Source organism: Phaenicophaeus curvirostris, chromosome 1 (genome assembly GCF_032191515.1).
Source record: "Phaenicophaeus curvirostris isolate KB17595 chromosome 1, BPBGC_Pcur_1.0, whole genome shotgun sequence".
NCBI lineage: Eukaryota > Metazoa > Chordata > Aves > Cuculiformes > Cuculidae > Phaenicophaeus > Phaenicophaeus curvirostris.
Window position 1 is genome coordinate 88,673,820 of NC_091392.1, and position 23,020 is coordinate 88,696,839.

The 23,020-nt window shown below is 45.2% G+C and overlaps 1 protein-coding gene across 1 annotated transcript in view; it reads right to left on the minus strand.

Annotated features, from left to right (window-relative positions):
• Positions 1–663: 663 nt before the first annotated feature.
• GAP43 (growth associated protein 43) overlaps positions 664–23,020 on the minus strand; it is a 58,584-nt gene continuing 36,227 nt past the window's right edge. The window contains exon 3 of the mRNA XM_069867344.1: positions 664–1,663. Coding sequence (XP_069723445.1) covers positions 1,575–1,663 — 89 coding nt within the window. The 3' untranslated portion in view covers positions 664–1,574. The remainder of the gene's footprint in view (positions 1,664–23,020) is intronic.

Here is a 23,020-nt window from a genome sequence, read left to right on the forward strand (position 1 = left end):
ATCAACTGAGAAGCAGACCCTGACAGCTGTTCAGCCTCAGGGCCAGGCATCTGTCAGTCCTCCACTGGGACAGGCTGAGTCTAGTGGGTGCGCAGTTGGCACACATCAGGGAACATCCAACACCCCATGGAAAGTAGCAGTGGTGATTGATAAGGTAATGCTCTGTCCACTACTCCAAGCACGTGCCACGCTTTTTGCTGGCTGTGGGGGAAGGCCATAAACAACGGCTAAAAGCCTTGGCCCTCATTAGAGGTGGGTGTTCCAACCTGGGTTTTGCCAGGGACAAGGAATGAGAGATTTCTCAAAGTACTCTCAACTGGCTTTTATGCTACCAGACTTTGCCCTGCCCACATGCCTATTTACTCAATGCACTGGCCCAATTTATTTTGCCAAACAGAACATTTTTGGAGGGGCACACTACATTACTCAACAACTTCTCCAACCCTGGTCCAGTGAGGCGAGCATCACCTTTCTGCCAGGGGAAGTTCAGGCCCTGGGATTCTGTCCCCTCATGGACCTCAGTGTGGATCTCAGTGGGGGTAAGACATTCAGCATGGACCAAAGCTGGTCCTTGTGCTGGGACCCATAGGGCTGCAGGCTCATCCCTCCAAGGTCACCATGCTTCTCCAGTTCAGAGCCTACAGATATCCTAGAGGGCTGCTAGTTTTATTTTGTTCTTTCCTAAAACTGACTTAGCTGCTTTCATTATTTATATTAGTTGGTGGTAACACCTCACTAAATATTCAACCTTGCTACACTTAAAAATGCCCTCAGCAGTGTCAGGCAGTATGGTCAGTCACTGACTGGTGGCTGAGGAGCACAGCCAGGCTACACAAGAAGTGTCCCACAAGCCAGCAGGATGTACGGCAGCATAGAAATGCGACACAGTGGTATTAATGATCATTATTCTCATTTATTATAATTATTGTTCAGTTTGAAAAAGGAGCCTGGAGCCAAGAATTATGCTAATTGGCACATTTTGTTGTTGCTGTTTTAGTTCTGAAAACAAACTGGGGTTTAGTATAGTTTTTCATTCATTTGTTTGTTGGGTTTGGTCTTTTTTTTTCTTTCGTTCATTCCATCACATTGAAAAAGGAAGAAAAGTATTTTTTCTCCCTCTTTTCTTTTAACTCACTCAGTAAGTCTGGACTCCTCAGATGAATGTAACATTGCACACACACACACTTGGAGAAGAGAGAGAGGAGAGAGAGAGAGAGAGAGCACGCTCGCGGTGGGCAGACAGACACACGCACGCGCCAGGTCAAAGAACTCTGATACAGTGCAAGAATTTTCCCAAAATGATTGGATCATCATTACCAAAAAACTCGCCATAACAACACCAAGAAACAAAGAAATGTTTAAGCCACACTGTTTGACTGGGATTTTTCCTGCTTTTTTTTTTTTTCTTTAAATGTTTGCCACACAGAGAGAAAAAGGGTTTAAGTGGGAATGGGAGAGGGATGGACAGGCTCACAGATGTGAGCAGGAAGGGGGAAGATTGAGATTGGGGTGGGAAGGAAGGATAGAGGATAGGGGGAGGGAGGGAGGGGCAAGGGGGAGTAATTTCTTAATGTTCAGGCATTTTCTTGGTCCGCCTTGCTCTCTTCTTCTTTCACCTCTTCCTGCTGGGCACTTTCAGTAGGTTTGGTTTCTTCTACAGCATCTAGTGAGGAAAGAGATGATCCAGGGTTAGTCAGGCATGATGTAGAGCATCCTGCACATGCACACAGCCATTGCATGATGGACTGCATGGCTTCAAGCTTCTCTCTCCCCAAAGTGACACAGGTGTCTAAGGCACTTCTGCAGCATGAAAAGAATATGCCAGGGTTCAACTTGGCAGCAAAATGTGTATCTCTCTCGAAACGCCTCCAGACCCATCAGAAAGCATATGCAACTGGAAGTAGCTGCATAGCTTGCTGCTGCTGTGGCAGGCAACAGCCACTCTTTTCATCAGGTGCACTCATTGCTTACCAGCTGTATCAGACACCTGTATTACCCTTTATTGAACATACCGACTGTGCCAACCACTGCTGAGTTGCTACCTCCTAGCTACCACTGTGTATCCTCCCAGCCAAGACTTAAAGAGGTCACAAAAAGAAAATTCTACGCACAGTCACACAGAATCACAGAATCACAGAATAACCAGGTTGGAAGAGACCCACCGGATCATCGAGTCCAACCATTCCTATCAAACACTAAACCATATCCCTAGCACCTCGTCCACCCATGCCTTAAACACCTCCAGGGAAGGTGAATCAACCACCACCCTGGGCAGCCTCTGGCAGTGCCCAATGACCCTTTCTGTAAAGAATTTTTTCCTAATGTCCAGCCTAAACCTCCCCTGGCGGAGCTTGAGGCCATTCCCTCTTGTCCTGTCCCCTGTCACTTGGGAGAAGAGGCCAGCACCCTCCTCTCCACAACCTCCTTTCAGGTAGTTGTAGAGAGCAATGAGGTCACCCCTCAGCCTCCTCTTCTCCAGGATAAACAACCCCAGCTCTCTCAGCCGTTCCTCATAAGGCCTGTTCTCCAGCCCCCTCACCAGCTTCGTTGCTCTTCTCTGGACTCACTCCAGAGCCTCAACATCCTTCTTGTGGTGAGGGGCCCAGAACTGAACACAGTATTCGAGGAGCGGTCTCACCAGTGCCGAGTACAGAGGGAGGATAACCTCCCTGGACCTGCTGGTCACGCCGTTTCTGATACAAGCCAAGATGCCATTGGCCTTCTTGGCCACCTGGGCACACTGCTGGCTCATATTCAGTCGGTTGTCAACCAACACACCCAGGTCCCTCTCCTCCAGGCAGCTTTCTAGACAGACTTCTCCTAGTCTGTAGCACTGCACAGGGTTGTTGTGCCCCAAGTGCAGGACCCGGCATTTTGCCTTGTTAAACCTCATGCCATTGGTCTCAGCCCAGCGGTCCAGCCTGTCCAGATTCCTTTGCAGAGCTTCTCTACCCTCCAGCAGATCGAAGCTTGCAAGACCCAGAGAGGAAAATCTTATAACCTGTAACTCAAATTTCCCTTACACTGAATGGAGATCCAGAGAAATGTCTCTAAGCCTTCAAGAACAAGAGCCTTCATCTGGGAGGTTGTCATGTCTCTCCAGTTTTCTGGGCTTTACTTTTGAAGGCAGAGCTGCCCTGGTGGGAGTGATGACTGTAACTGGAGGCTGGATCTGCCTATCAATCAGACAACTTCTTCTGGAACATTATTCACAGGAGAAGTTAAAGCAAATGATAGGACTAGTCCCACAACAATGAACTAGACAGGGGATCAGAAACAAAGGGAAGGCAAAGGCAGCCAGGAGGGACAAGGTAAATGAAAGGAGTGCTCCTCAAGCTGAAGTGATCTTGCTGCTGGTTTCATCCAGCCCAAGACACCATGACTACGCCCCTCTCATTGCAGCAGGATGGATTTAATAGAATCCAAGTTCCTGCTGACCTGTTCTTAACATCTTTAGACTAGAGTACACTAACATGTTCCTGGGCCTATTTCAGAAGCCCTGATGAGGTCTATGAACCATGTGGATTGCTTTTTACTGGTGATAGCGATGGTTCATCCAGAGCTGCAGGGCTGCAAGGTTGAATAATGCACAAGATTCTTGGTGCTCTGTAGTGGCTGATCTACTCCATCATCATCTCTCCCCATTCCTCAGAGTCTTTTCCTCCCACACACACATACACACAGACCATGGAGAGGCCAAGCAAGCAGTATCACTCTAGATTTGGTTTAAAAAACAGGGAAAATAAACAAACAAGTGCTGGGTGGCATGCGACAGACCACAAAATTGTTTTGTCACATACCTCATACCTCTGTAGCATCACTCTATCTCCGGTGGCCATTCAGAGAGGACTGTGGGGTCCCTGGACAGTTACTGGCTTCTCTGCTGGGCTACCAGATTATGTTATACCAGCAAACAAAATGGGCCAGGGACTTCTCTGTGGCCCTGAGGCCAGCTGGCACCACACAACTCATGTCCATATGGCTAAATTCTCTAACTCTCAAGAACAGGATGTCTGTGTCTGAGAGCTGTCTGGGTTAAAGCTAGTTGGCGTATTCAAAGGTCAAACCATAGCCCGTGCTGCCAGCTTAACAATGCAGATGTTCACATGCCAATGTTTAGTTTGTGAGGATTAGCATCCTCACACCCAGGTTAAGCATTAGTGAGAATGCTAATTGGGATATGAAACTTTTCTTACTGACAGTTCATGCATTTTGGCCTGGTCCATTTGATGCCATCAGATGGCAGACTTGTATTTGCTTCTAACACTGGCAGTAGGTGCTGCATCCCTGCTTCCCTCTCCCCCTCAGCTCTTTAGCCTAGCTTTTAGATATGTTTCTAGGCACCATTTCCATACAGATCACCTTTAAGATGTGTGTAACTTCCAATCCTGAATCGTCCCTATTAAAGGTTTTCCTTCTGGACCTTCAAATACTTTTTGTCTTAATAAACTCTGACTGTTGATTTTCTAAAAAGGAAAAAGTCTGTCAGAACAACCTCATGGCCCAGTACCACAGCCTGAACCCCTGCAACTCCCCCATCAGCAAAAACATCTGAGAACTTTCTTTCCCTTAATACTGAATGACTAGACAGAGTGCTGTTTGAGGATTCCTTCTATGTCTGCTACAGCTACAACCATGAACCAAAGACAAAAAAGGCTACTGATTAGAACAGGAAGCAAGTATTGTTAGAAGGGAAACTAGGCCAACTTTCCCTGGTTTTATTAATTTTCCTGAATGACTTGATCAAACTCCACTGAGGAGACAGAGGACTCCTTTTAATCCTTCTCTTACCCAAGGCATTCATAGCAGGAAACAAGTTTAATTATGGAGCTGAGAGCAGAACTCCAATGCATGACCATCTACTCTTAAATTCGAGCCAAATGATTAATGGTAACCATCAGCAAAGCATGCGTTGCTATAAGGTTCTGATAGATCCTAGTAAGGCAGATTTTTTTCTGCACGTAAGTGCAAGATGAATGAAAGAGCATCAAGGATATGCAGCGCAGCTTCAGAGCATAAGCCCCAGAGACTGTATTTCATTATGTTTAAAACTTCCTGTGCCTTCCTATTGAAGATTTTAATACAGATTTTAGGCAGAAGGCTCCATAGCCTCCTCAGGGCAGTGCAGCAGAAGGGCCTATAATACAGTAAGCAGAGGGATGGACACTGGGAGGTCCTGCATTCCTGCTGTGATACTGAGTGCCTTGGCCAAGACACACTGATAAGTCACACGGATGTCAATGTTACATCAACAACTGAAAGTCCTGCTCCTACAGGAGTAGGAACTTGACAGTTGTCCTAGTGACATGGGCAGGAAATCCAGTTGCGCTCAAAGTAGGTGAGATGGCAACCTCTGTATCATGGGGGAGCTCACAATGTTTCCCATGCTGTTCTTGCTTATAGGATAAGCAGGCAGGTTGAAACACAATTTTCTGCCATGTTTTGTTTTCTGTTGGCTCGACCCAGTGGCAAACATAACTTCCAGGGAGCATCCATGGTGCCCAGAGATCCCTGGCTGGCAGAGGAATTGCACAGGAGTGTCTTGCTGTTGCTGTTGCTCTTCTCTAGGAAGCAGTTAATGGTAAGCAGATTACTCAGTGCTGTAGCAGCCCAAAGACTGCTCTGATTTCTGCCATGGCTGAAATAGCCATGATTGACTCCCAGATCACAGAGCAGCATAAAGAATATAAAGTCACTTCACTCCATACTCAAGTCAACAGAGAAGAATCATACAAACCAAATACTAAACATATAGCAAACTAGAGCAGTTTTTCATGAGTGTAGAAGTCCTAAGTAGAAAGAAGAGGTCAACATTTCTGAATGAGAGTTATCACACAAAGTTCAGCCAGCCACTCTCCCTCTTTTTTCTTGCATGTTGTTGAAGTAACAAGGGGAAATACCCTAGGCACTGCTGCTCCCTGCTAAGCTATATACTATTTCCTAGCAGCTTTAGCAGCATTTCATTGATCTTTGGGATGAGGGAAAAGAAGCAACCTGGTGTTTTTACACAGTAATGAAGTTCAGCAAGACATAATATCACAAAGGATAAACAATTCAGCATAAAAAATGAAGTTCAAGCTGTGGCACTGCTAAACCACATCAGTATAAAGGAGAGAATTCTCTTTGTGCAATAGGAGCAATGCAGCACAACCCTACTGACATCAGGGCCGGTTAATAGCTGTTTCTGATTCATGAGGAGAGATGAGATAGTTTATTTGACTCACCTTTCACCAGTTTGTCTGATGCAGTGTATTTCTGCAGTGTGTTCTCTGGGGTTTTCTCCAACCTAGTTTTCAACATCCCAGCAAAGAAGTGCAAGGTATCCCTGGGGGATCTATTAGCTAGCTCCCCTGGGAATTTGATAGATCAGAGGGGATACTTCTTACACTGCTTTTACCAAATACTAGGCTTGATTTCCCACTTTCTTGAACCGTGGGCTGTCACACTTGTTGGTTTGTAGCAGACAGATACAATTATACAAACAGAACTGCACAGCCTTGGCATTTTGCATTCACTTTGACAGAATAGGTGTAAAAGGTGACAAAAAAAGCAGGGGAGAATTCACAGCATTTAGGCAAAATATTCTGTCCCCTGCTTGAGGAACAAAAGCATGTCATCCTGGGTGGCCAAATTTCCACTGTCTAAAGTTACCCCCTTTCTGAATGTACCCACACTGTGAGATCTCCTCCTATAAGATCCTCTGTGTCCTTTGTGTCCACTGGCAAAGGAGAGAACAAGCAGGAGGCAGTGAGATAGACCAGGTGTGAAGCAGCACCAAGGTGCCGTGAGCACCAAGGTGCTGCTTCAGAGTTCATGAAATGGTAGAATGGAAGTGGGGGAGTATGGACATCTCACCTAAATCCAGGCATCTATGGAGATGTCTCCAGCTCATCTTCTCACCCTCTGTTCCCTTGTTAATTGGTGGAAACAAACATGACATTTCTAGGACTCTATTAACCTGACCTGTTTAGATTCTTACTTTAGGACAAAAGCATTTGCAGCCTGGAAACACCTATGTCTTTAGCAAGCCGAGGTGGAGACATCCACGCTTGTTCTAGAGCATTCCAGACACAGAGCAAAAGAAGAGCCCAAACAAACAAATGAGAACACAACAAGTACACACAAGGAGGAAACACAACAGGAAAAGATAAAGCAGGAATGACTAAGTAAAAAAGCTTAATAAAAAACCCAAACAAACATAACAAAACCAACAAAAAAACCCCACCAAGTTTGTGCTTCCAGTCATCACCATCACAGTTGTTTTAATGCACGTCAGTCATCACTCACATTGTTCCTGGTTACTCCAGCCATGTGGTCTCACTCAGATATAGCTTTGAAATTTTAGTTTGTTTTGCAACTTTGCCTTTTGTTTCAGTCTTTCAAAAGCTATACTGCAGTCCAAATCATCCGTAACACAGGATAATTTTGCCACAGAGGCAGGCATCTGTGAGCTGAGTTGCCACCCATCTCACTTCAATTTCCCACCCTGGATGTGGCAGCCAAGTTGAGAAATCTTTTGGGTAGCCTCAAACAAACTTTAATCTCCAAGTGCAGAATTGCTAAAGCGATGGAGTTGTGTGGTGAGAGAGGCTGAAGTGCGTTTGCTTTCCAGCTGAAGGTCCTATGTCAGAGATGCGCTTCATACCTACACCTCCAGCTGGTACCTGCCAGGAATCTGCCTTGCTCATGCAAGAGAAACAATATGGAAATGAACTACATATCCTTGCTGACATAGGGTCTTAGAGAGCTCCTGCCCCTCAGCATTCCATTTGTTTCCTGGAAAGGGTGAGAATCATGTCTGTGAGCCCTGCTGGGGAGCAAACACGTTGAACAGCAGGGCTGTTTACAGCTCTGGTTGCTGTAAAGCTGAAGCAGGCATGCAAAGCAGTTTTGCTGGATGGTGGTACTTCCAGCAGCCTTTGCCTATGTTGCACTCTAATGGCTGAGCGTGCAGGCTCCTCTCCAAGTCTCTCTACTGCCCTACATTAGTGAAATTAGGTTGAGTGGATTTCCGGCTAAAACACAGTCTCTTGGGACCTGCCCAGCTCACGTCTGACTTGCCAAGATTAATTAAATCAGAACACACATCAGCTTATGACCAGAGTAGCAGTAACCTCTTTGCTGATCATTTCTTTTGTGGCTGGTGGCTTGAGTTTTGTTTTGCTTTTCATCTCCATTCCATTGCAGATCTTTAAATTACTGAAGTCAATGCCAAGAGAAGAGAAATGGCACAGACATTCTGGGATTCTGCTACAGATGCAGGGATTTTTGCTGCTATTTTGCAACTATTGCTGCTCTTGATCATGCAGCTACAACGCTCCCACGTCTTCATGTTAAAGTAATGCCCAAATCTCCTCAGCCACCGCTCTTTCTCTAGCATACGGCATGCTTACTCCTTTCTCCCTCTGTCCTCTGCTGACAAAAGTTGGTCAGACATGGGACTGAAAACCTGTGCTTCATCTGGTCTCCTCTTTGCTCCCAAATATTAATCCAGGTTTTACTTCTTGTTATACGTACGCTTTGTTTACCCCAGAGATTACTCTGTTTAGAGACATTTTTTGGAGTGTTAGGAGCACTGGAAGGCCCTATTTAAAATCCCTGACCTGAGCCTCTCCTAGTTTTAATGACATTTGGATCCTTGTTTGGATTCAGGCTTCACAGCTTGATTCATCTGTCTCAATCCATCTGTCCTTATAGCTAGCCAGAAGCCAGTTCCAGGCAGATGATGGTAGGTCTGAGACTGCTGAAACGAGATGCAGTTCAGGTTCAGAGCTGTTTCTTATACAGTTGTCTTCCCGATCCAAGTTAGCCCGTTGCAGTCAGCCCTATGATGCGTAATATGCAGTGCAAAAATCCTACGCCCTCCCCACTCGCTGCTTCTGAAAATTGGCAAAATTTTGCTGGCCCAGCAAAACACAGAGAAATGAAGGAGTTGGATATTTCAAGTGAGTGGCTCTGTCTGGTTCAGGGGACTGACTTGCATGATTTCTCCCAAACCCTCAGTGAATCCCATGTTACCACCTGGTTTAAGTGACCTCTAGGGGTGCTGGCAGGCACATGGCACCTGGGAAATCTGTATCATCTTGGCAAACCTTGCAACAAGGTGGTAGGAAGAGATGTCCCCACTGTAAGTAGCAGAAAGGAGGTCCAGTGAACTTGACCAGTAACTAGCAGAAAGAAACAGGCAAAGAAGCCCATTAAGGTTAAAACTAAAGGTGAATACAGCCACAATACATGGTAGTTTTGACCTCCCATTCTTGGACCATCTCATCTTTGTTTCAGCATCATGTATGCGAACCTCAGTTGCTCAAGCAGACAGAGAAGAAAAGCAACTTCTGGCAGTCCCATGGCTGATGACACTGGTCCAAGCTTGGATGGCTGCCTCTTCTCCTGATCCTGCAAAATCCTCTGAGGAAAGCCAGCCCCAGTTCTGTCACCCCAGCTGCCTTTGCGCTTTGTTAGGCTGAAGAGCCAGAGGCTTAGGGATTTCTCCTCTCCATCCTCCCACCCCATGCCTTTCTTTCCCCAACACCACCATGGAAATCCCACCCTGCATTGGCATTCGTGTGCAGAGTAGATGAAAGGGGAGGAGTGTGTGAGAGATGCTCAGGGTGCATACAGTGGGGAGGGAGTACCAAGGGGAATCAGGCTCTCAGCTTCGTTGCAAAGCATCTTTCACAGTGTCTAGACACCAGCTGCCACGTTACCATGGAAACTCCCCAACTTTGGCTGATGGAGGGAGCAGTGAGGTCTCAAGAGAAATGGGAGTGGTGGAGGAAAGAGATGGAGAGAGAAAAGGGAGGATGTTCCTTGTGAATGTGAGGTGCTAACCTTGTTAGAGCTACATTTGAAAATATTTTTCTTCCTGGAGAATGACACAGGAGCTTCTTTCTTCCACTGCCATTTCCCTCTCACACCCATAAGCACAGCCAGTACTGAAGGCTGAGACAAATGACATCCCTACTGCTGGCCGGTCATTTATTCCTGCCTATTACCAGCATTTTTCGCACAAACATCCTGTGTACTGTACCTGTAACTGAGCAATCACGATCCAGCTGGGACTGGAAGAAGCCTGTGAGAGTGGTTATGTTTTCAGACAGAGAGAGAGATAGGCATTATCTTTCCACAATGCATCTCTCTTGACCATCATCACTGGCTACAAGCAAACACAACCCCAGGGAGGATAGGGTGCTCCCACCTGGCAGAAGCATAATCTGTCACAGTGCTTCTTTGAGGATGCCTTGTTGCACCAGAGAGTGGTAGGGAAGTGGGAGACTGTGTGGTATAGTGGCCAAGAAGGAAGTAAAGAAGTCTTTCTGGAATGAGGATGCCTTGAAGACAGATGCTTCACACTGGTACTGAGAGGCTTCCTGCCAAACAGCATCAAAGCTCAACAGACCTCTATCAAGGCTCTATGGTCTTCAGACAGGGACCGCAAAGTGGAGAAGTGAGTCACAGGGAAGTGACCTGTGCAGGGTCTCCCCAGCCATCACCTGGGGATAAGACCTGATCTCATTCTCAATTAGTTGCCCACTTGCCCCGCTGTAGCAGGAAGATTCCCTTCATGAGAGGTTCTAAGGTACCAGCCTCACTGTCATTACCTACTACTTAACAATATCCAGATTATACTGGATATTTAAGATAAAACAGGACATAATATCCAGAACATACATTTATGATGAACTTTCGTGAATGTCAAGAGCTGTGTCCACTGTGATCTTCCCAAAATACTACGGGCAACCAGTAATGTAAGTATTTATCTGGTCTTAGAGACCACAACGATGGACAAACTCACAATCCTGGAGGTATCCCAGTGAAGAAAGTAAAGACTTTTATCTGCATTCTAGAGTAAGTGAAGTATGAGGAACTGGGCTGTGGTCACACAAAAACCTGTTGCGTACCCAAGAAGCTTAGTCACCTTGGCTCTTCATTCTAGTATCTCAACCAGCCATTCTGCACATAACAGCATGTGTGGTGCCATGGTCCAGTGATTTCTGAAATTCCACAGAGTCCTAATTTAAGGCCAAAACTGGGGGGATGGCAATCTCAGCAATATCTTCCCCCTGCCAACTATCACAGGAAGCTAGATAGAAAAAAAGCATTAATTGCTTCACTTGAGGAAGAAATAACCCCCAAGTTGTTCTTTACTCCTCTCTTCCCCTGCTCCTCTTGACTTCACATAGGTCCTGTGGACCAGAAATTCTACTCTCTGTAATTCCTTAAATACCTTGTGATTCGAACAGCTTGAATATAGAGGTCTTTTACTCGCTTCCAGCTGTGGAATCTAACAGTTGGCAGCTGCTCTTGGCATAAGCATTGGGAAACAGGATGTCCTCATCTCATGCAACAGTATTCTTTTGTCATCCATCTTTTGCCCCTTGCTGGGTTAAGTTCTGGAGGATGCTTTACAAACAGAGGTCATATGAGGGGACAGAATAACAAGGTCTTGATAAGACATATCCATTTATTCTTTAGGCTTTTTAGGGTGGCTGCCCTGTAAGAACACAGGACAGAAATCATAGGAAAGATAAGGAGGAACAGAAGCACACCGAGTAGATCACTGCCAAGTGAGCAAAATGCAGCCTTATTGAAATGACTGATAGTGATTCCTGTACAGCCAGGACATTTCTAGCAAAGTAATTAATTTAAGTAGTGAAGCTTATGGCACTTTGGGGATGGAGGCTTGGGTTTGGGATGGCCTGGCAGATATACAGAGAGGAGCACAGCAAGTGACAGAAGTTTGATAGACAGACCAGTCACTCAGAGGTCTGCTCATCTTACAGCTCTGCTGATCAGTTTGGCAGTCATGGTAGGATCAGTAGGGGGATAACAATGGACCCAAAACTGTGGCAGACTGCTGGCATTCACGCACTGCTGATCCTGAGATAAAGAGGGTTAAGGAAAGGAAGGAAATATGTAGAGTGCTAGAGCGTTTGTGTTCTCCATCTACACCTCTCACCTCATCATGAAGGACTGGCTGTGAGTTGGCCAGGGAAAAGAGGCCAGATGAGGAAATCTTCCGTATTGCAGCAAAATGGTCTAGAAATTCCTTCAGTCCATCCAGAATTAATGTACTGCTCCTCCCCTTGCACTCCTCCCCCTTCAGCTGTCGGTGTCAGGAAAACAAATTGCTGCAGCTCTTACTACGAACCACGCTCCTGTCTCCCTTCCCCCAGTCCAAAAGACATGTGCCATTCATAAGCTGCCTGACTGCTAGTCTCCGTTATTAAAGCCTAGAAGGCTGATAAATTGGGGATTCATGGAGCCTGCAAGCCTCCAACAACCAAATTGCCATGGAAACCAGAGCCAGCCTTCATCTCCAGCAGAAATGATATTGATCTAGCTGAAGGCAGGGAATTGCAATCAAGGAGAGGATATAAAATGTCTCTTTTTCTTCCCTTTGCCATCCTCCCATTTTGTGTTTAAATGAAGGAGAAATTCCATTTAGAGATCATTAGTTTATTTCTGTCTATCATCACACACCAAGGTTCTGCAAATTGGATACTAAAATGAATTAAGTGCCTGTTGTCAGGCCTTCCACAGCCATCTTGTGGATAACTGTCCCCAGCAGTAGCAACATCAACACCACCAGCTCTTTGCATCAAAGACGTTACTAACATTACCCATATGTACAGCTCATGTGCACACATGTAGGATCCCATTGTGTTTTCTGCAGAATGGGCACTGAAAAACAGCCACTGCTCTCTAGACAGCAGTTCAGGCTTAACGATGTTACCACTGAAGCTCCTGGGAGCCTTTGCTTTTCATTTCAACAGGAGGAGGTCATCACATGTGTTACGACAGCACAGACATAGGAAGAGGTATTTTGTTCTCTGAGCACCTGTGGGGAAATCCTCGCTTTAAGACAACATGAGGTGGTACTGTTGGTTCAGGTCAACACTACCCTCCACCCAAAATCCTCTCTCTGGCACTGCTTAATCACAGCCCTCCAGGGATTGAAAGATCAAGAGTCACGGGAGCTGTCCTGTAAAACAAGGTGGGCAGCTGGACACTTTCCCCAGTCCTCAGTCTATTGCCTTATCCTTTGGTTGTTCATGAAAAAGCCCTAAGAGTGGGAGGTGAAAAGCCTCAGCTTGACTTAAAGCAGGACTACATAGTGGCCTCTTCTGCCCAAGAAATCCCTGTGTGGTGGGGTATGGTGATGCTTGCCTGGTAAGTGCTCAGCCTTAGGGGAAAGAATTGTGTAGGGCAGCCCTGCGCCTGGCACAGATGTTTTCAGAGAGCCAACCTGCACAACGGGAAAGAAGAAGGGAGCTGCCCAGAGAACTTTACACAAATGCTCTTGTTGCCAGTGGCAGTCCTTCCGGTGAAGGTGGCAGCAACTAACATCAGTAATTCTGATTTTAATTCAAATCTGGGAGCTTTTGTTTTGCTTTGTTTCATTTTGTGGTTTTGGGGTGTTTTTTAAATAAAACCAGCACCCACCCAACCTTCTCCCAGTCAGGAGTAACTTTCTAGTCTTCGAACTTTCTGAGCACTGCACCAAGCAAACTGGTACAGTTGTCCCACAGTAGCCATCTTGGTTTAATTGGCTTTTAACAATAAGAATATTTCAGTACTGCTGTGGCTGTCCCCTTCCTAACATTGCCAGCTCAAGATGGTCCTGTCTTGGCTGTGGGGCCCAGCACTAGCTCCACTATCTTAGGTGTAGCCAAAGTCTCCTATTAAGCCTAGCTCTGCACAAGTCCACAGAGGCTGTGAGATACCACAGCTCCCATTTGCAGAGTTTCTAAGTTTTTGGCCAAATGAAGCAGCCCATACTTTTGTCTTGGGCACCAATTTTGACAACAGCTGTCACAGAAGAGAGCCTTATCTGAAGCATGAACCTACCAAGCCTGAGCTGCTATGAAATTGCTCAGAAATTGCACTGAGGTGTAGAAAATGGCAACCCATGCTCATGTTGCCTCCCCTGGTCCTCCAGCTGATTTAATTTGCTGCATAGATCCTTGGCTTGGGTCTTGCCTACTGGTCACAGAGCAATGTAAGGTGATATCCACATGAATGAACACATCTTCCTTATTCTTCCTCTCCTGCTGGAGCTGTTCCACTTCCATAAATCATTAAATATTCATTGGGCCAGAGGATAACATAGACACTGTAGATCAGTGTTGAGGGCACTCATCTGGAATGGGAGAGACCAAACTCCACATCCCGGCTGCAGCAAATAAATAATTTATACAAAGTGGAACAGCTACAGCAGAAGGGATTATTGGAAACTTCATGCAGCAGCCCAGTGGATTCTTGCAAAGCTCACTGGATTTCAGCTTCCTGGTGTAAGGCATGGGACCATCTTGTCTAATGTCCCATTCAGGGAGTACTGACCCATACTCTGAAAGCAGGCAAAGGTTTCTTTCGCTGCTTTAATATGCAAATCCCATCTTTCCTGGTACTGGTACATTATGTTTTGTTTTGGCAAGTTAAAAGGTTCTTTAAAGAAAGATGGAAGTGATTGGTGAAAGCCAACATGGTTTCACTAGGGGCAAATGCAGATTTGGTGGCCTTCTATGACTGGTATATATTGTTGGTGGGTAAAGGAAGAGTAACTGACTAATCTACCTAGACTAGTGCAAAAGCATTCAACACTGTCCTGCATGTCGTTCTTGTCTCTAAATTGGAGAGACATGGATTTGATGGATGGCCCACTCAGTGGATAAGGAATTGGTTGCATGTTCACACTCAAAGAGTTGTGGTACACAGCTCAGTGTTCGTGGGGAGACCAGTGACAAGTGGTATTCTGCAGGAGTTGGTATTGAGACCATTGTTGCTTAACATTTTTGTTGCAGACGTGGACAATGGCATTGAGGGCACCCTCACCATGTTTACAGGTGACACTGAGCTGTGTAGCACATTCAACATGCTGGAGGGAAGGGATGCCATCCAGAGAGACCTTGATAAGCTTGAGAGTTGGGCCTATGCAAACCTCATGAATTTCAACAAAGCCAAGTGGAAGGTGCTGCACCTGGGTTGGGACAATCTGAAGCAGAAATAAAGGCTAGTTAGAGAATGGATTGAAAGTGGCCCTGAAGAGACTTAGGAGTGCTGGTGGCTAAGAAGCTTAACGTGAGCAGGCAATGTGTGCTTGCAGCCCAGAAAGCCAATCAAATCCTGGCTGCATCAAAAGAAGTGTGGCTAGCAGGTCGAGGGAAGTGATTCTCCGGCCTCTGCCCCGCTCTTGTAAGACCTCACCAAGAACACTACATTCAGTTCTGGAGTCCTCAGCACAAGAAGGACATGGACCTGTTCGAGCAAGTCCAGAGGAGGGCCATGAAGATGATCAGAGAGCTGGAGCACGTCTCATACAAGGACAAGCTGAGAGTTTTGGGCTTGTTTAGCCTAAAGAGAAAGCTCTGGGAAGACCTTATAGCAGCATCCCACTACTTAAAGGGACCTACAGGAAAGATGGGGAGGGGCTCTTTATCAGGGAGTGTAGTGGAGGGTAATTGTTTTAAGCTGAAAGAGGAGAGATTTAGATTACATATTAGGAAGAAATTGTTTACTGTTAGGGTGGTGAGACACTAGCACAGGTTGCCCAGAGAAGTCATGGATGCCCTGTCCCTGGAAGTTTTCAAGGCCAGGCTGGATGATGCTTTGAGCAACCTGACTCAAACCCTGCATGGAGATGGATTGAACTGCTACTAGGCTTGACCCCTTTGTTTGGTGAAAAAAGGTGTATGTGTGCATTCTGCTACAAATGAGGACAAGAAGTATTTGCATGCCACATCAGTTAGGAACAGCTGGAATTTTCCCCTTGTTCTCTGATGTGAAAATCAGCAAATCCATTGATCTTGCTCATCGTCATTTGGCATCAACTCTGAAGAAGGTTTTTATCTTGAGGCACAAATAAATGTTTTATTTCTTATTTTGTGTCTCTTTATTGAGTGCAGTGAATTAGTGCCATGTTAGTACCTCTTGAGATCAAAGTCTGCTGTTCTTCTCAAGAGCAATGCTGTGCATTTCTTCCCCCTGCCTCCCTGCTGGGACTCAGCTATCTTCGGGAGAGGCTGTCATGGACAAGAGGTCAGGTTCAGTCCCTGTCCCTCACACCATGTTTGCCACACTGATAATTCCTCCAGCAAAGGCTTGGCAGTAGTGCTGGGACAGTTTTGTCCAAAGAGTACTTTCAAGCCCAAAGATGAAGGCACGTGCCAGAACAGTTTACACTGCTGGGGGATCTCTTAAACACCCACCAGTCCCACTGACGTGGAAACCTGCAGCATCCTAAATGTCCATGCTGAATACTAGAGCCCTCCCGTGGGACAGGTGCAGGACTAAGCAGGTATGATACAGGATTAGGAGATCTGGGTGACAGTCCTGCCTGCTCACTGTTTGGCAATAGAGAAGCTACTTCCTCTCACCATGCTTTCACCATCTGGATCCCTGGTGTACCAGTTGAATAACAGACTGTGAATACAGACCAAGGGCCAGACAGAATTGCTTCTCGTATAAATTGTAGCAGCCTTACTGAAGATAACCTCACAACAGCCCTCTGACTGACCCTGTGAATGCAGGGAATTTCCATCCCTTCTGACCATAAGGCAAAGCAGAAGACCAATATTACAATATTGCACTGAGTCCCTCCCAGGGGAAGAAACATACAGACCATTTGTAAGCAGATCTAAGATTAAGACCACACATTCCTTCAACTTGCACATCTTTCTGAAGTGCAGTGGGGCAGGCGCCAGCACAGGACTTAGTCTGCAGCGGCTTGTTTCGGCACTGATGACTGAAGATTACTCTGAGTTGCTTCAAAGACTGATGCTGAAATCACAGGTGAAATCCTAGATTTACATAAGTCAGTGAGGCTTAGATTTGAGCCATGGAGCTGCAGCCACAAGTGGTGAGCACTGCCTCCAAAAAGGCCGTAAAAGATAGGAGGAAGGAGGGAAGAAGAAAGGGAGCTTGGAAGACAAATTCTGGGGTAGGTAACACAAGATGTCTAAGCTGGACTACATACTCTTTCATTTCTAAGCCCACTCCCAGTGAATGTATGGAGTCCTATACTCATCAAAATACTAGGCAGTTATGGACCACACCTCCTTTTAGATGTTTGTGTCATTTCCAAATCAATGGGGCCCCAAAGCTTTCAAGGGGTTTTTAAAAGTACTTTCCACCACCTCAACTTAAATTACTTTTACTTTATTCCATCTTCCATTGCTTCAAAATGTGATCCTGTAAGGTCTTTGAAATATGTGCTTAGTGCTGCTAAGATGGTTCTGCCCAAGTCAGCAGCACTGGGGAATTCTCCTGCAGGCCAGAAACAGCTCTCTCCTGTCTTCCAATCTCTTTCCTTGTACGTGTGATGCATTGTGAGCTATGTTTCTGCAGAACTGCACTGTTTTAGCATTGGGATTTGGATGCTCTTCCAAATGGCAGAGATTTTATTTTCCATTAAGCCCTGTAGGTTATAGGTAATGCCTGGTTATCATTACTAGCATTCCCAATTACTGTGTTATGCCGAAGGAAGATGGAGAGGTTGAACAGTGTCTTCCACCTTCTGCTTATTTTCATAATGAAAAGAGGATTCAATTGCTATTGCCTCAAGGTACAGCTGGGAAGAGTGTGGTCCTTTGAACACTAGATAATTGGGACCCTATGACCTTTATCTAAGACTTATTTACATGAAGCTTTTAGTCTCACTTTTCCTGTCACTAGGAGAAGAGCATTTTCCTTTACATCTCTGAGTCCTGACCAGGTTTCCACAGTTCTTTTCCAGATTACTCTGCAGCCCTGCAAAAGGTGAGTGTCCAACATGGGCTCCTAGCTGGCAGGACCTCAGCTGATATTTTCAGCCCTGTCCCAGAGTCCCATGATGACAATAATCTAACTAAGGACACAGAATGAAAAAAGACACTTTTCCAAAGATCACATTCACATTCGGTGATGATAAAGCCAAAGCTCTTTATATGGCATAGGCCATTGTAGCTAAAGGAGCCAGCAGTGTGCCCAGGTGGCCAAGAAGGCCAATGGCATCTTGGCTTGTATCAGAAATGGCGTGACAGCAGGTCCAGGGAGGTTATTCTCCCTCTGTACTTGGCACTGGTGAGACCGCTCCTCGAATACTGTGTTCAGTTCTGGGCCCCTCACCACAAGAAGGATGTTGAGGCTCTGGAGCGAGTCCAGAGAAGAGCAACAAAGCTGGGGAGGGGGCTGGAGAAGAGGCCTTACGAGGAACAGCTGAGAGAGCTGGGGTTGTTTAGCCTGGAGAAGAGGAGGCTGAGGGGAGACCTCATTGCTCTCTATAACTACCTGAAAGGAGGTTGCAGAGAGGAGGATGCTGGCCTCTTCTCCCAAGTGACAGGGGACAGGACAAGAGGGAATGGCCTCAAGCTCCACCAGGGGAGGTTTAGGCTGGACATTAGGAAAAAATTTTTCACAGAAAGGGTCATTGGGCACTGGAACAGGCTACCCAGGGAGGTGGTTGATTCACCTTCCCTGGAGGTGTTTAAGGCATGGGTGGATGAGGTGCTAAGGGGCATGGTTTAGTGTTTGATAGGAATGGTTGGACTCGATGGTCTGGTGGGTCTCTTCCAACCTGGTTATACTATGATTCTATGATATGCAAAGGGTGCCTTTAGCAGGGAATAAGAACTAAGCAGAAAGTTGCAGTTCTAGTAGTGCGCAGAACCAGACCAGACTCTCCTTTAGAGAACAACTAAGCACACAACAGCAGCACTCTCCCATCACTCAGGTTTTGCCATGCATTATCATTAGATATCTCCTTTATTTTCTGCCTGAAACACATTCAATACCAACAGAGAGGAAAGACGGGAAATGAGGAAGCCTTCCTTTAAGTTAAGCTTGCAGCATGAACATAGACTTTGGAAATATATTGTGGCTAGAGACCTGTTCAAATTGACCTTTCATAAGCTGGTCTTTCACTTTTCTAATGGAGATCCAGAACTGGAGATGGAACCTATCCCACTGAGCCAATGTCACTGGTTTAATTTGTAAGCCTCCTGTCACTGCCTATATTTTCCTTGGTTCTCTTGGCCCCTGCCCAATCTCACAGACCATCATATGGCTGAATAAAATATTTGCATAGTGCCTTTACAAAGAGGAGAACTCCCAGCTCACAATAGACCTAGATGTCAATGCAGTCATCAGTGCTCACTGGGCAGATATCTTCAAAAAGCAAATGTGTCAGTGTGCCTAAGGACTGGGATCAGGAGCAAATCAGAAGAAATATTGTCTTTCTAGAAATATGTATATACAAATACAGCCTTTTCTGGACTAATGTGTACAGTGTTTGTCACCCTACCTCATAAAGGACATTTGCAGAATTAAAGGAAGAGCAGAGAAAAGCAACAGAGATGCTAAAAAGCATGGAAATAATTTCATATTATAACAATTGAAATAATTTCTTCTGTTTTCCTCAGGAAAGAGATCAGCAACAAGAGCTAGGGTACTATGCCCTCTGGGCATTTGTGCATATTATATGATGCTATATACTACAAGCAAAGGCATAAAGTAGGGTAATCAGAAGCTTTTGCTCTTTCTGTGATATAACACAAGTACAGAAAGATATTTAAGGCAATGGTGGCCAATTTGTTGCTGAACTTTCTGGCTATTGTATAATTGGTTTGAGTTCAAGAAGCTGTTGACAGTCAATTGGATATTGTACATTTATATAAATGCCATATAATGCCACAGTTATAGTTAGTATCAAAAGAGATAAACATGCTTTAACCATTAAGCCAAATCCTAGGCAGCAGATGACAGGAATGAGTCCTAGTAGCAGAAAGGCAACTTACCCCCATTCTGCCCATAGCAGAATTTGGCGCTAGCCACTGTGCCAAGTACAATAAATGGATGATAAGTCTGACCTGGCTTGGCAATTACCTGTTATTTGCACGGGCCCTTGGGAGTACAACTTCACCTTGCTGGAGTCCATGGAGTCACTACAGAGATTGGAAGCAGTCACTGCACTGCCACTGATAACCCAGTATTAATGCACCTATTACACAGCTCTCAAGAAGTGTCTATCTAATCTGATCACACGGACCTGGTGAGCTTCCCCAATCCCTTTCCTCTGCACATAGTAGTCATCTGTACCACAGTCAGTTCTGCTGCCTTTAAAGTGCTGCTCCTTAGAGCTGTAAATCCCAGCTGATACTCTGCAAGCTTATATCTATCTGAAAACTTTGGCCTACTTGATCCTGGTATAAAGAGATTACATTGGTGGTGGCGCAGAGCATTCTGGCAAGTAGAGCAAACAGCTGCCACTTAATTTCATTGTCCGTCTGTATATTTTGTCCACTGGTCTGCTATCTGCGCCCTTCTCAGAAGAAAATTTCATTATTAATGGCTGAAAGCCTTCCTCCCTTTTGGGGATTTCAGAGCATTTTCTAAAGACTATCTGAGTGCAGTTCTAGAAGACCACTGTGGAGAACACTATAGTGAGGGAACTGAGATTTAGAGCAAAATCTAGGTGGAGTTTAACCATCAGTATGGCAGTTTAACCATCCGTATGGCTGTACAGAGCTGTGCATTAGCATAAGTGATCACTATACCATAAGAGCACATTAGTATGCGCGACCTTAAACAATGCCACCTGTACGTACTGCTTGTAAGAGCTCCTTCCTATGGAGATGTGCAAGAGCGCAACACCCTCAGCAAATATCATCTGGAATATCATCTAGAAAGTTCAGTATTGTACAGGTTCAAGACCGTTAGCTTTGTTCAGTTGGAAGAATGCTGTAAAGATGTGAAGAGGGAGGCTGCCATGATCAACAAGGACTCGGCCAATACTGCAACAGCTGCGGTTCCCAGCATCAGAAAGGATGAAAGATTGCTGTTACCCTTCCTATAATTTCCATTCTTCACAAAATAAACCAGTTAACCAGCCTTGAGTGTCCATACCCTTCTATCCTAGGTTTAAAAAGAGCTGGTACCTTCTTGGTGCAAAACAGTGGTTAACCTGCTCTCCTTAAGAGGCCTTTTCCAGAGTCAGCCCACACCTTGTCACTGGTAAATATGCTTGGTGCCACCTAAGATTTCATTAAATGAGACCAGTTTCTGCTTCACCCCTAGCCCACCAGCACAGTTCCCACCTATGTGGGGCAAGCTGCATCTTATTAGAAAACAATAGAACTCAGGCACACATAGGACCAGAGACAGCAATTCACAGTAAGAGGGAGGAAATCCTGCACCTGTAGTAGGTATTGTTTAGGTTTTCTGTTCTCTGGAAGACTGTGACTTTCCACTTCCCTCACCATGATATTTGCAGCAATCCAAAGCAGTTTGCGAAATATAAATTTCGTGCTTATACCCATGTAGATACAATGAAAAGATTAAAAATTTCAGAGCAATTTAGGACTAGGCACACACTTTGACATCTTTCAGCATGTTTCTGGTGACCTAAATTACATTTATGTTCTTACTTTGTTGCCTGAGTAGTACTACAGACAAGAAAATGCTGGCACGCTTGCCTAGAGTTGTTCCCTCTGGGGCAGTCATGGGAAGACTACTTGCATTGCTTTCCTCAGCTGCCAGGTGTAGCAGCAAAGATAAGCTCCCATAAAACAGGAATGGTAGCGAGGATGTTCTGCCTCATGCCAAGACCCATGAGCCAAGACTAAAATTTCAGTTATACAACTGCAATCCTCTTGTATAGCGCAGGCTGTACTTTCTAGCTGGTACATGACAATAGACAGTCCCCTTCTCCAATTCTTTATATAGCCAGTGCTCCCTAGGTGCAGCAAGTATTGTCCTTCCATCAATACACAGATTGAACTGACAACAAAGAACTGATTGAACTCTAAATGATGAAAAAGGATCTGTGGGGACTTGCTCCCTCTGTGGAAGTGTAGAAGAGATGGTGCCTCCCAGCGCTCCTTGCTTGCAGGATATAGGGCCTTGGGGGAACTGCTGGCCCGCTTACATGCAAAGCAATTGTCATCTGGCTGATTTTTCATTTCAGCTGTGAAACTGCTCCATTGTAAAGCTGTTTCATCAAGCCAGAGAAAGCATTCTTCATTCCCCAACAAAAGAAGATCCATTTGTTTCCTTAGGCACAATTTACTCTTTCACATTTCCGTGCTTTGTTGTATACTTACCTGACAATCAGAGAGTGCTTTTGATGTGAGAGCTAGCCAGATTTGGAGGCTAGACTCAAAAACCTGGGAAAATATAAAAAGAATCTAACATTGTGTGACATTCACCTCCTCTCCCGCCCCCGTAAGGCACACAGTAGCTCATCTTCCTCTATAGTCTGCTGCACTGGACACTGATCTTGCTTTAAAGCTGCGCTAATGTAGGCTTTTTACAGTGACTTTGATGGACAATCTCTGTATTTAAGCCAAAGCAGCCGAGATTAGAATAAGTCTCACTTCCTCATCCATAAGTAATGTATAAATTCCCTCCTACCACTTTTGAATTTTGTCTTCTTGAATATCTTGGCATCCAAGGGAGCCTCTGTAAACATAATACCAACACCAAAGAGGCAAAAGCTGGATCATAACAAGAAAGCCTATAAACATAATCTTGGCAAGATGCTCAGCTGAGGACGCCTTCTTGGCATGCAAGTCACTCACCAAAAAAAGTGAAGAAAACTAAGAGATTATCCTTCTTACATCAATCCCTCATTGCCACTGAACAAAGCCCCATGACTTATTTCATGGCTTACCCAAGTCAGAATCCATCTACTTTTTCTACACGGTTTTGGTACGTTGAGAATTGCTTAGAAACTACCCCACTGTACAACTGGGAACACCTGAGATCCCAGATCACCTAATATTAGCTACATGACTGTTGTTTGAAGCTATTTCCTAATCCGTTACCAATAGACGGGTAGGGTATGTGGAACTGAATAACAAAGAGAGATGAGGGTTCTCAGAGAATTAGCAACTGGTATGAAGAATCACCAAGCCTCTGTCCAACTCCAGAAATATTAAATATTAAGCACTGAAAATTGTGCAGTTCTCTTTATCTAGTTAGTTATGCCTTTCCCTTCTTCCTGTCTTTTTTTTTTGTCCTGTCCTTAGATGAAGGCAAAAATCCC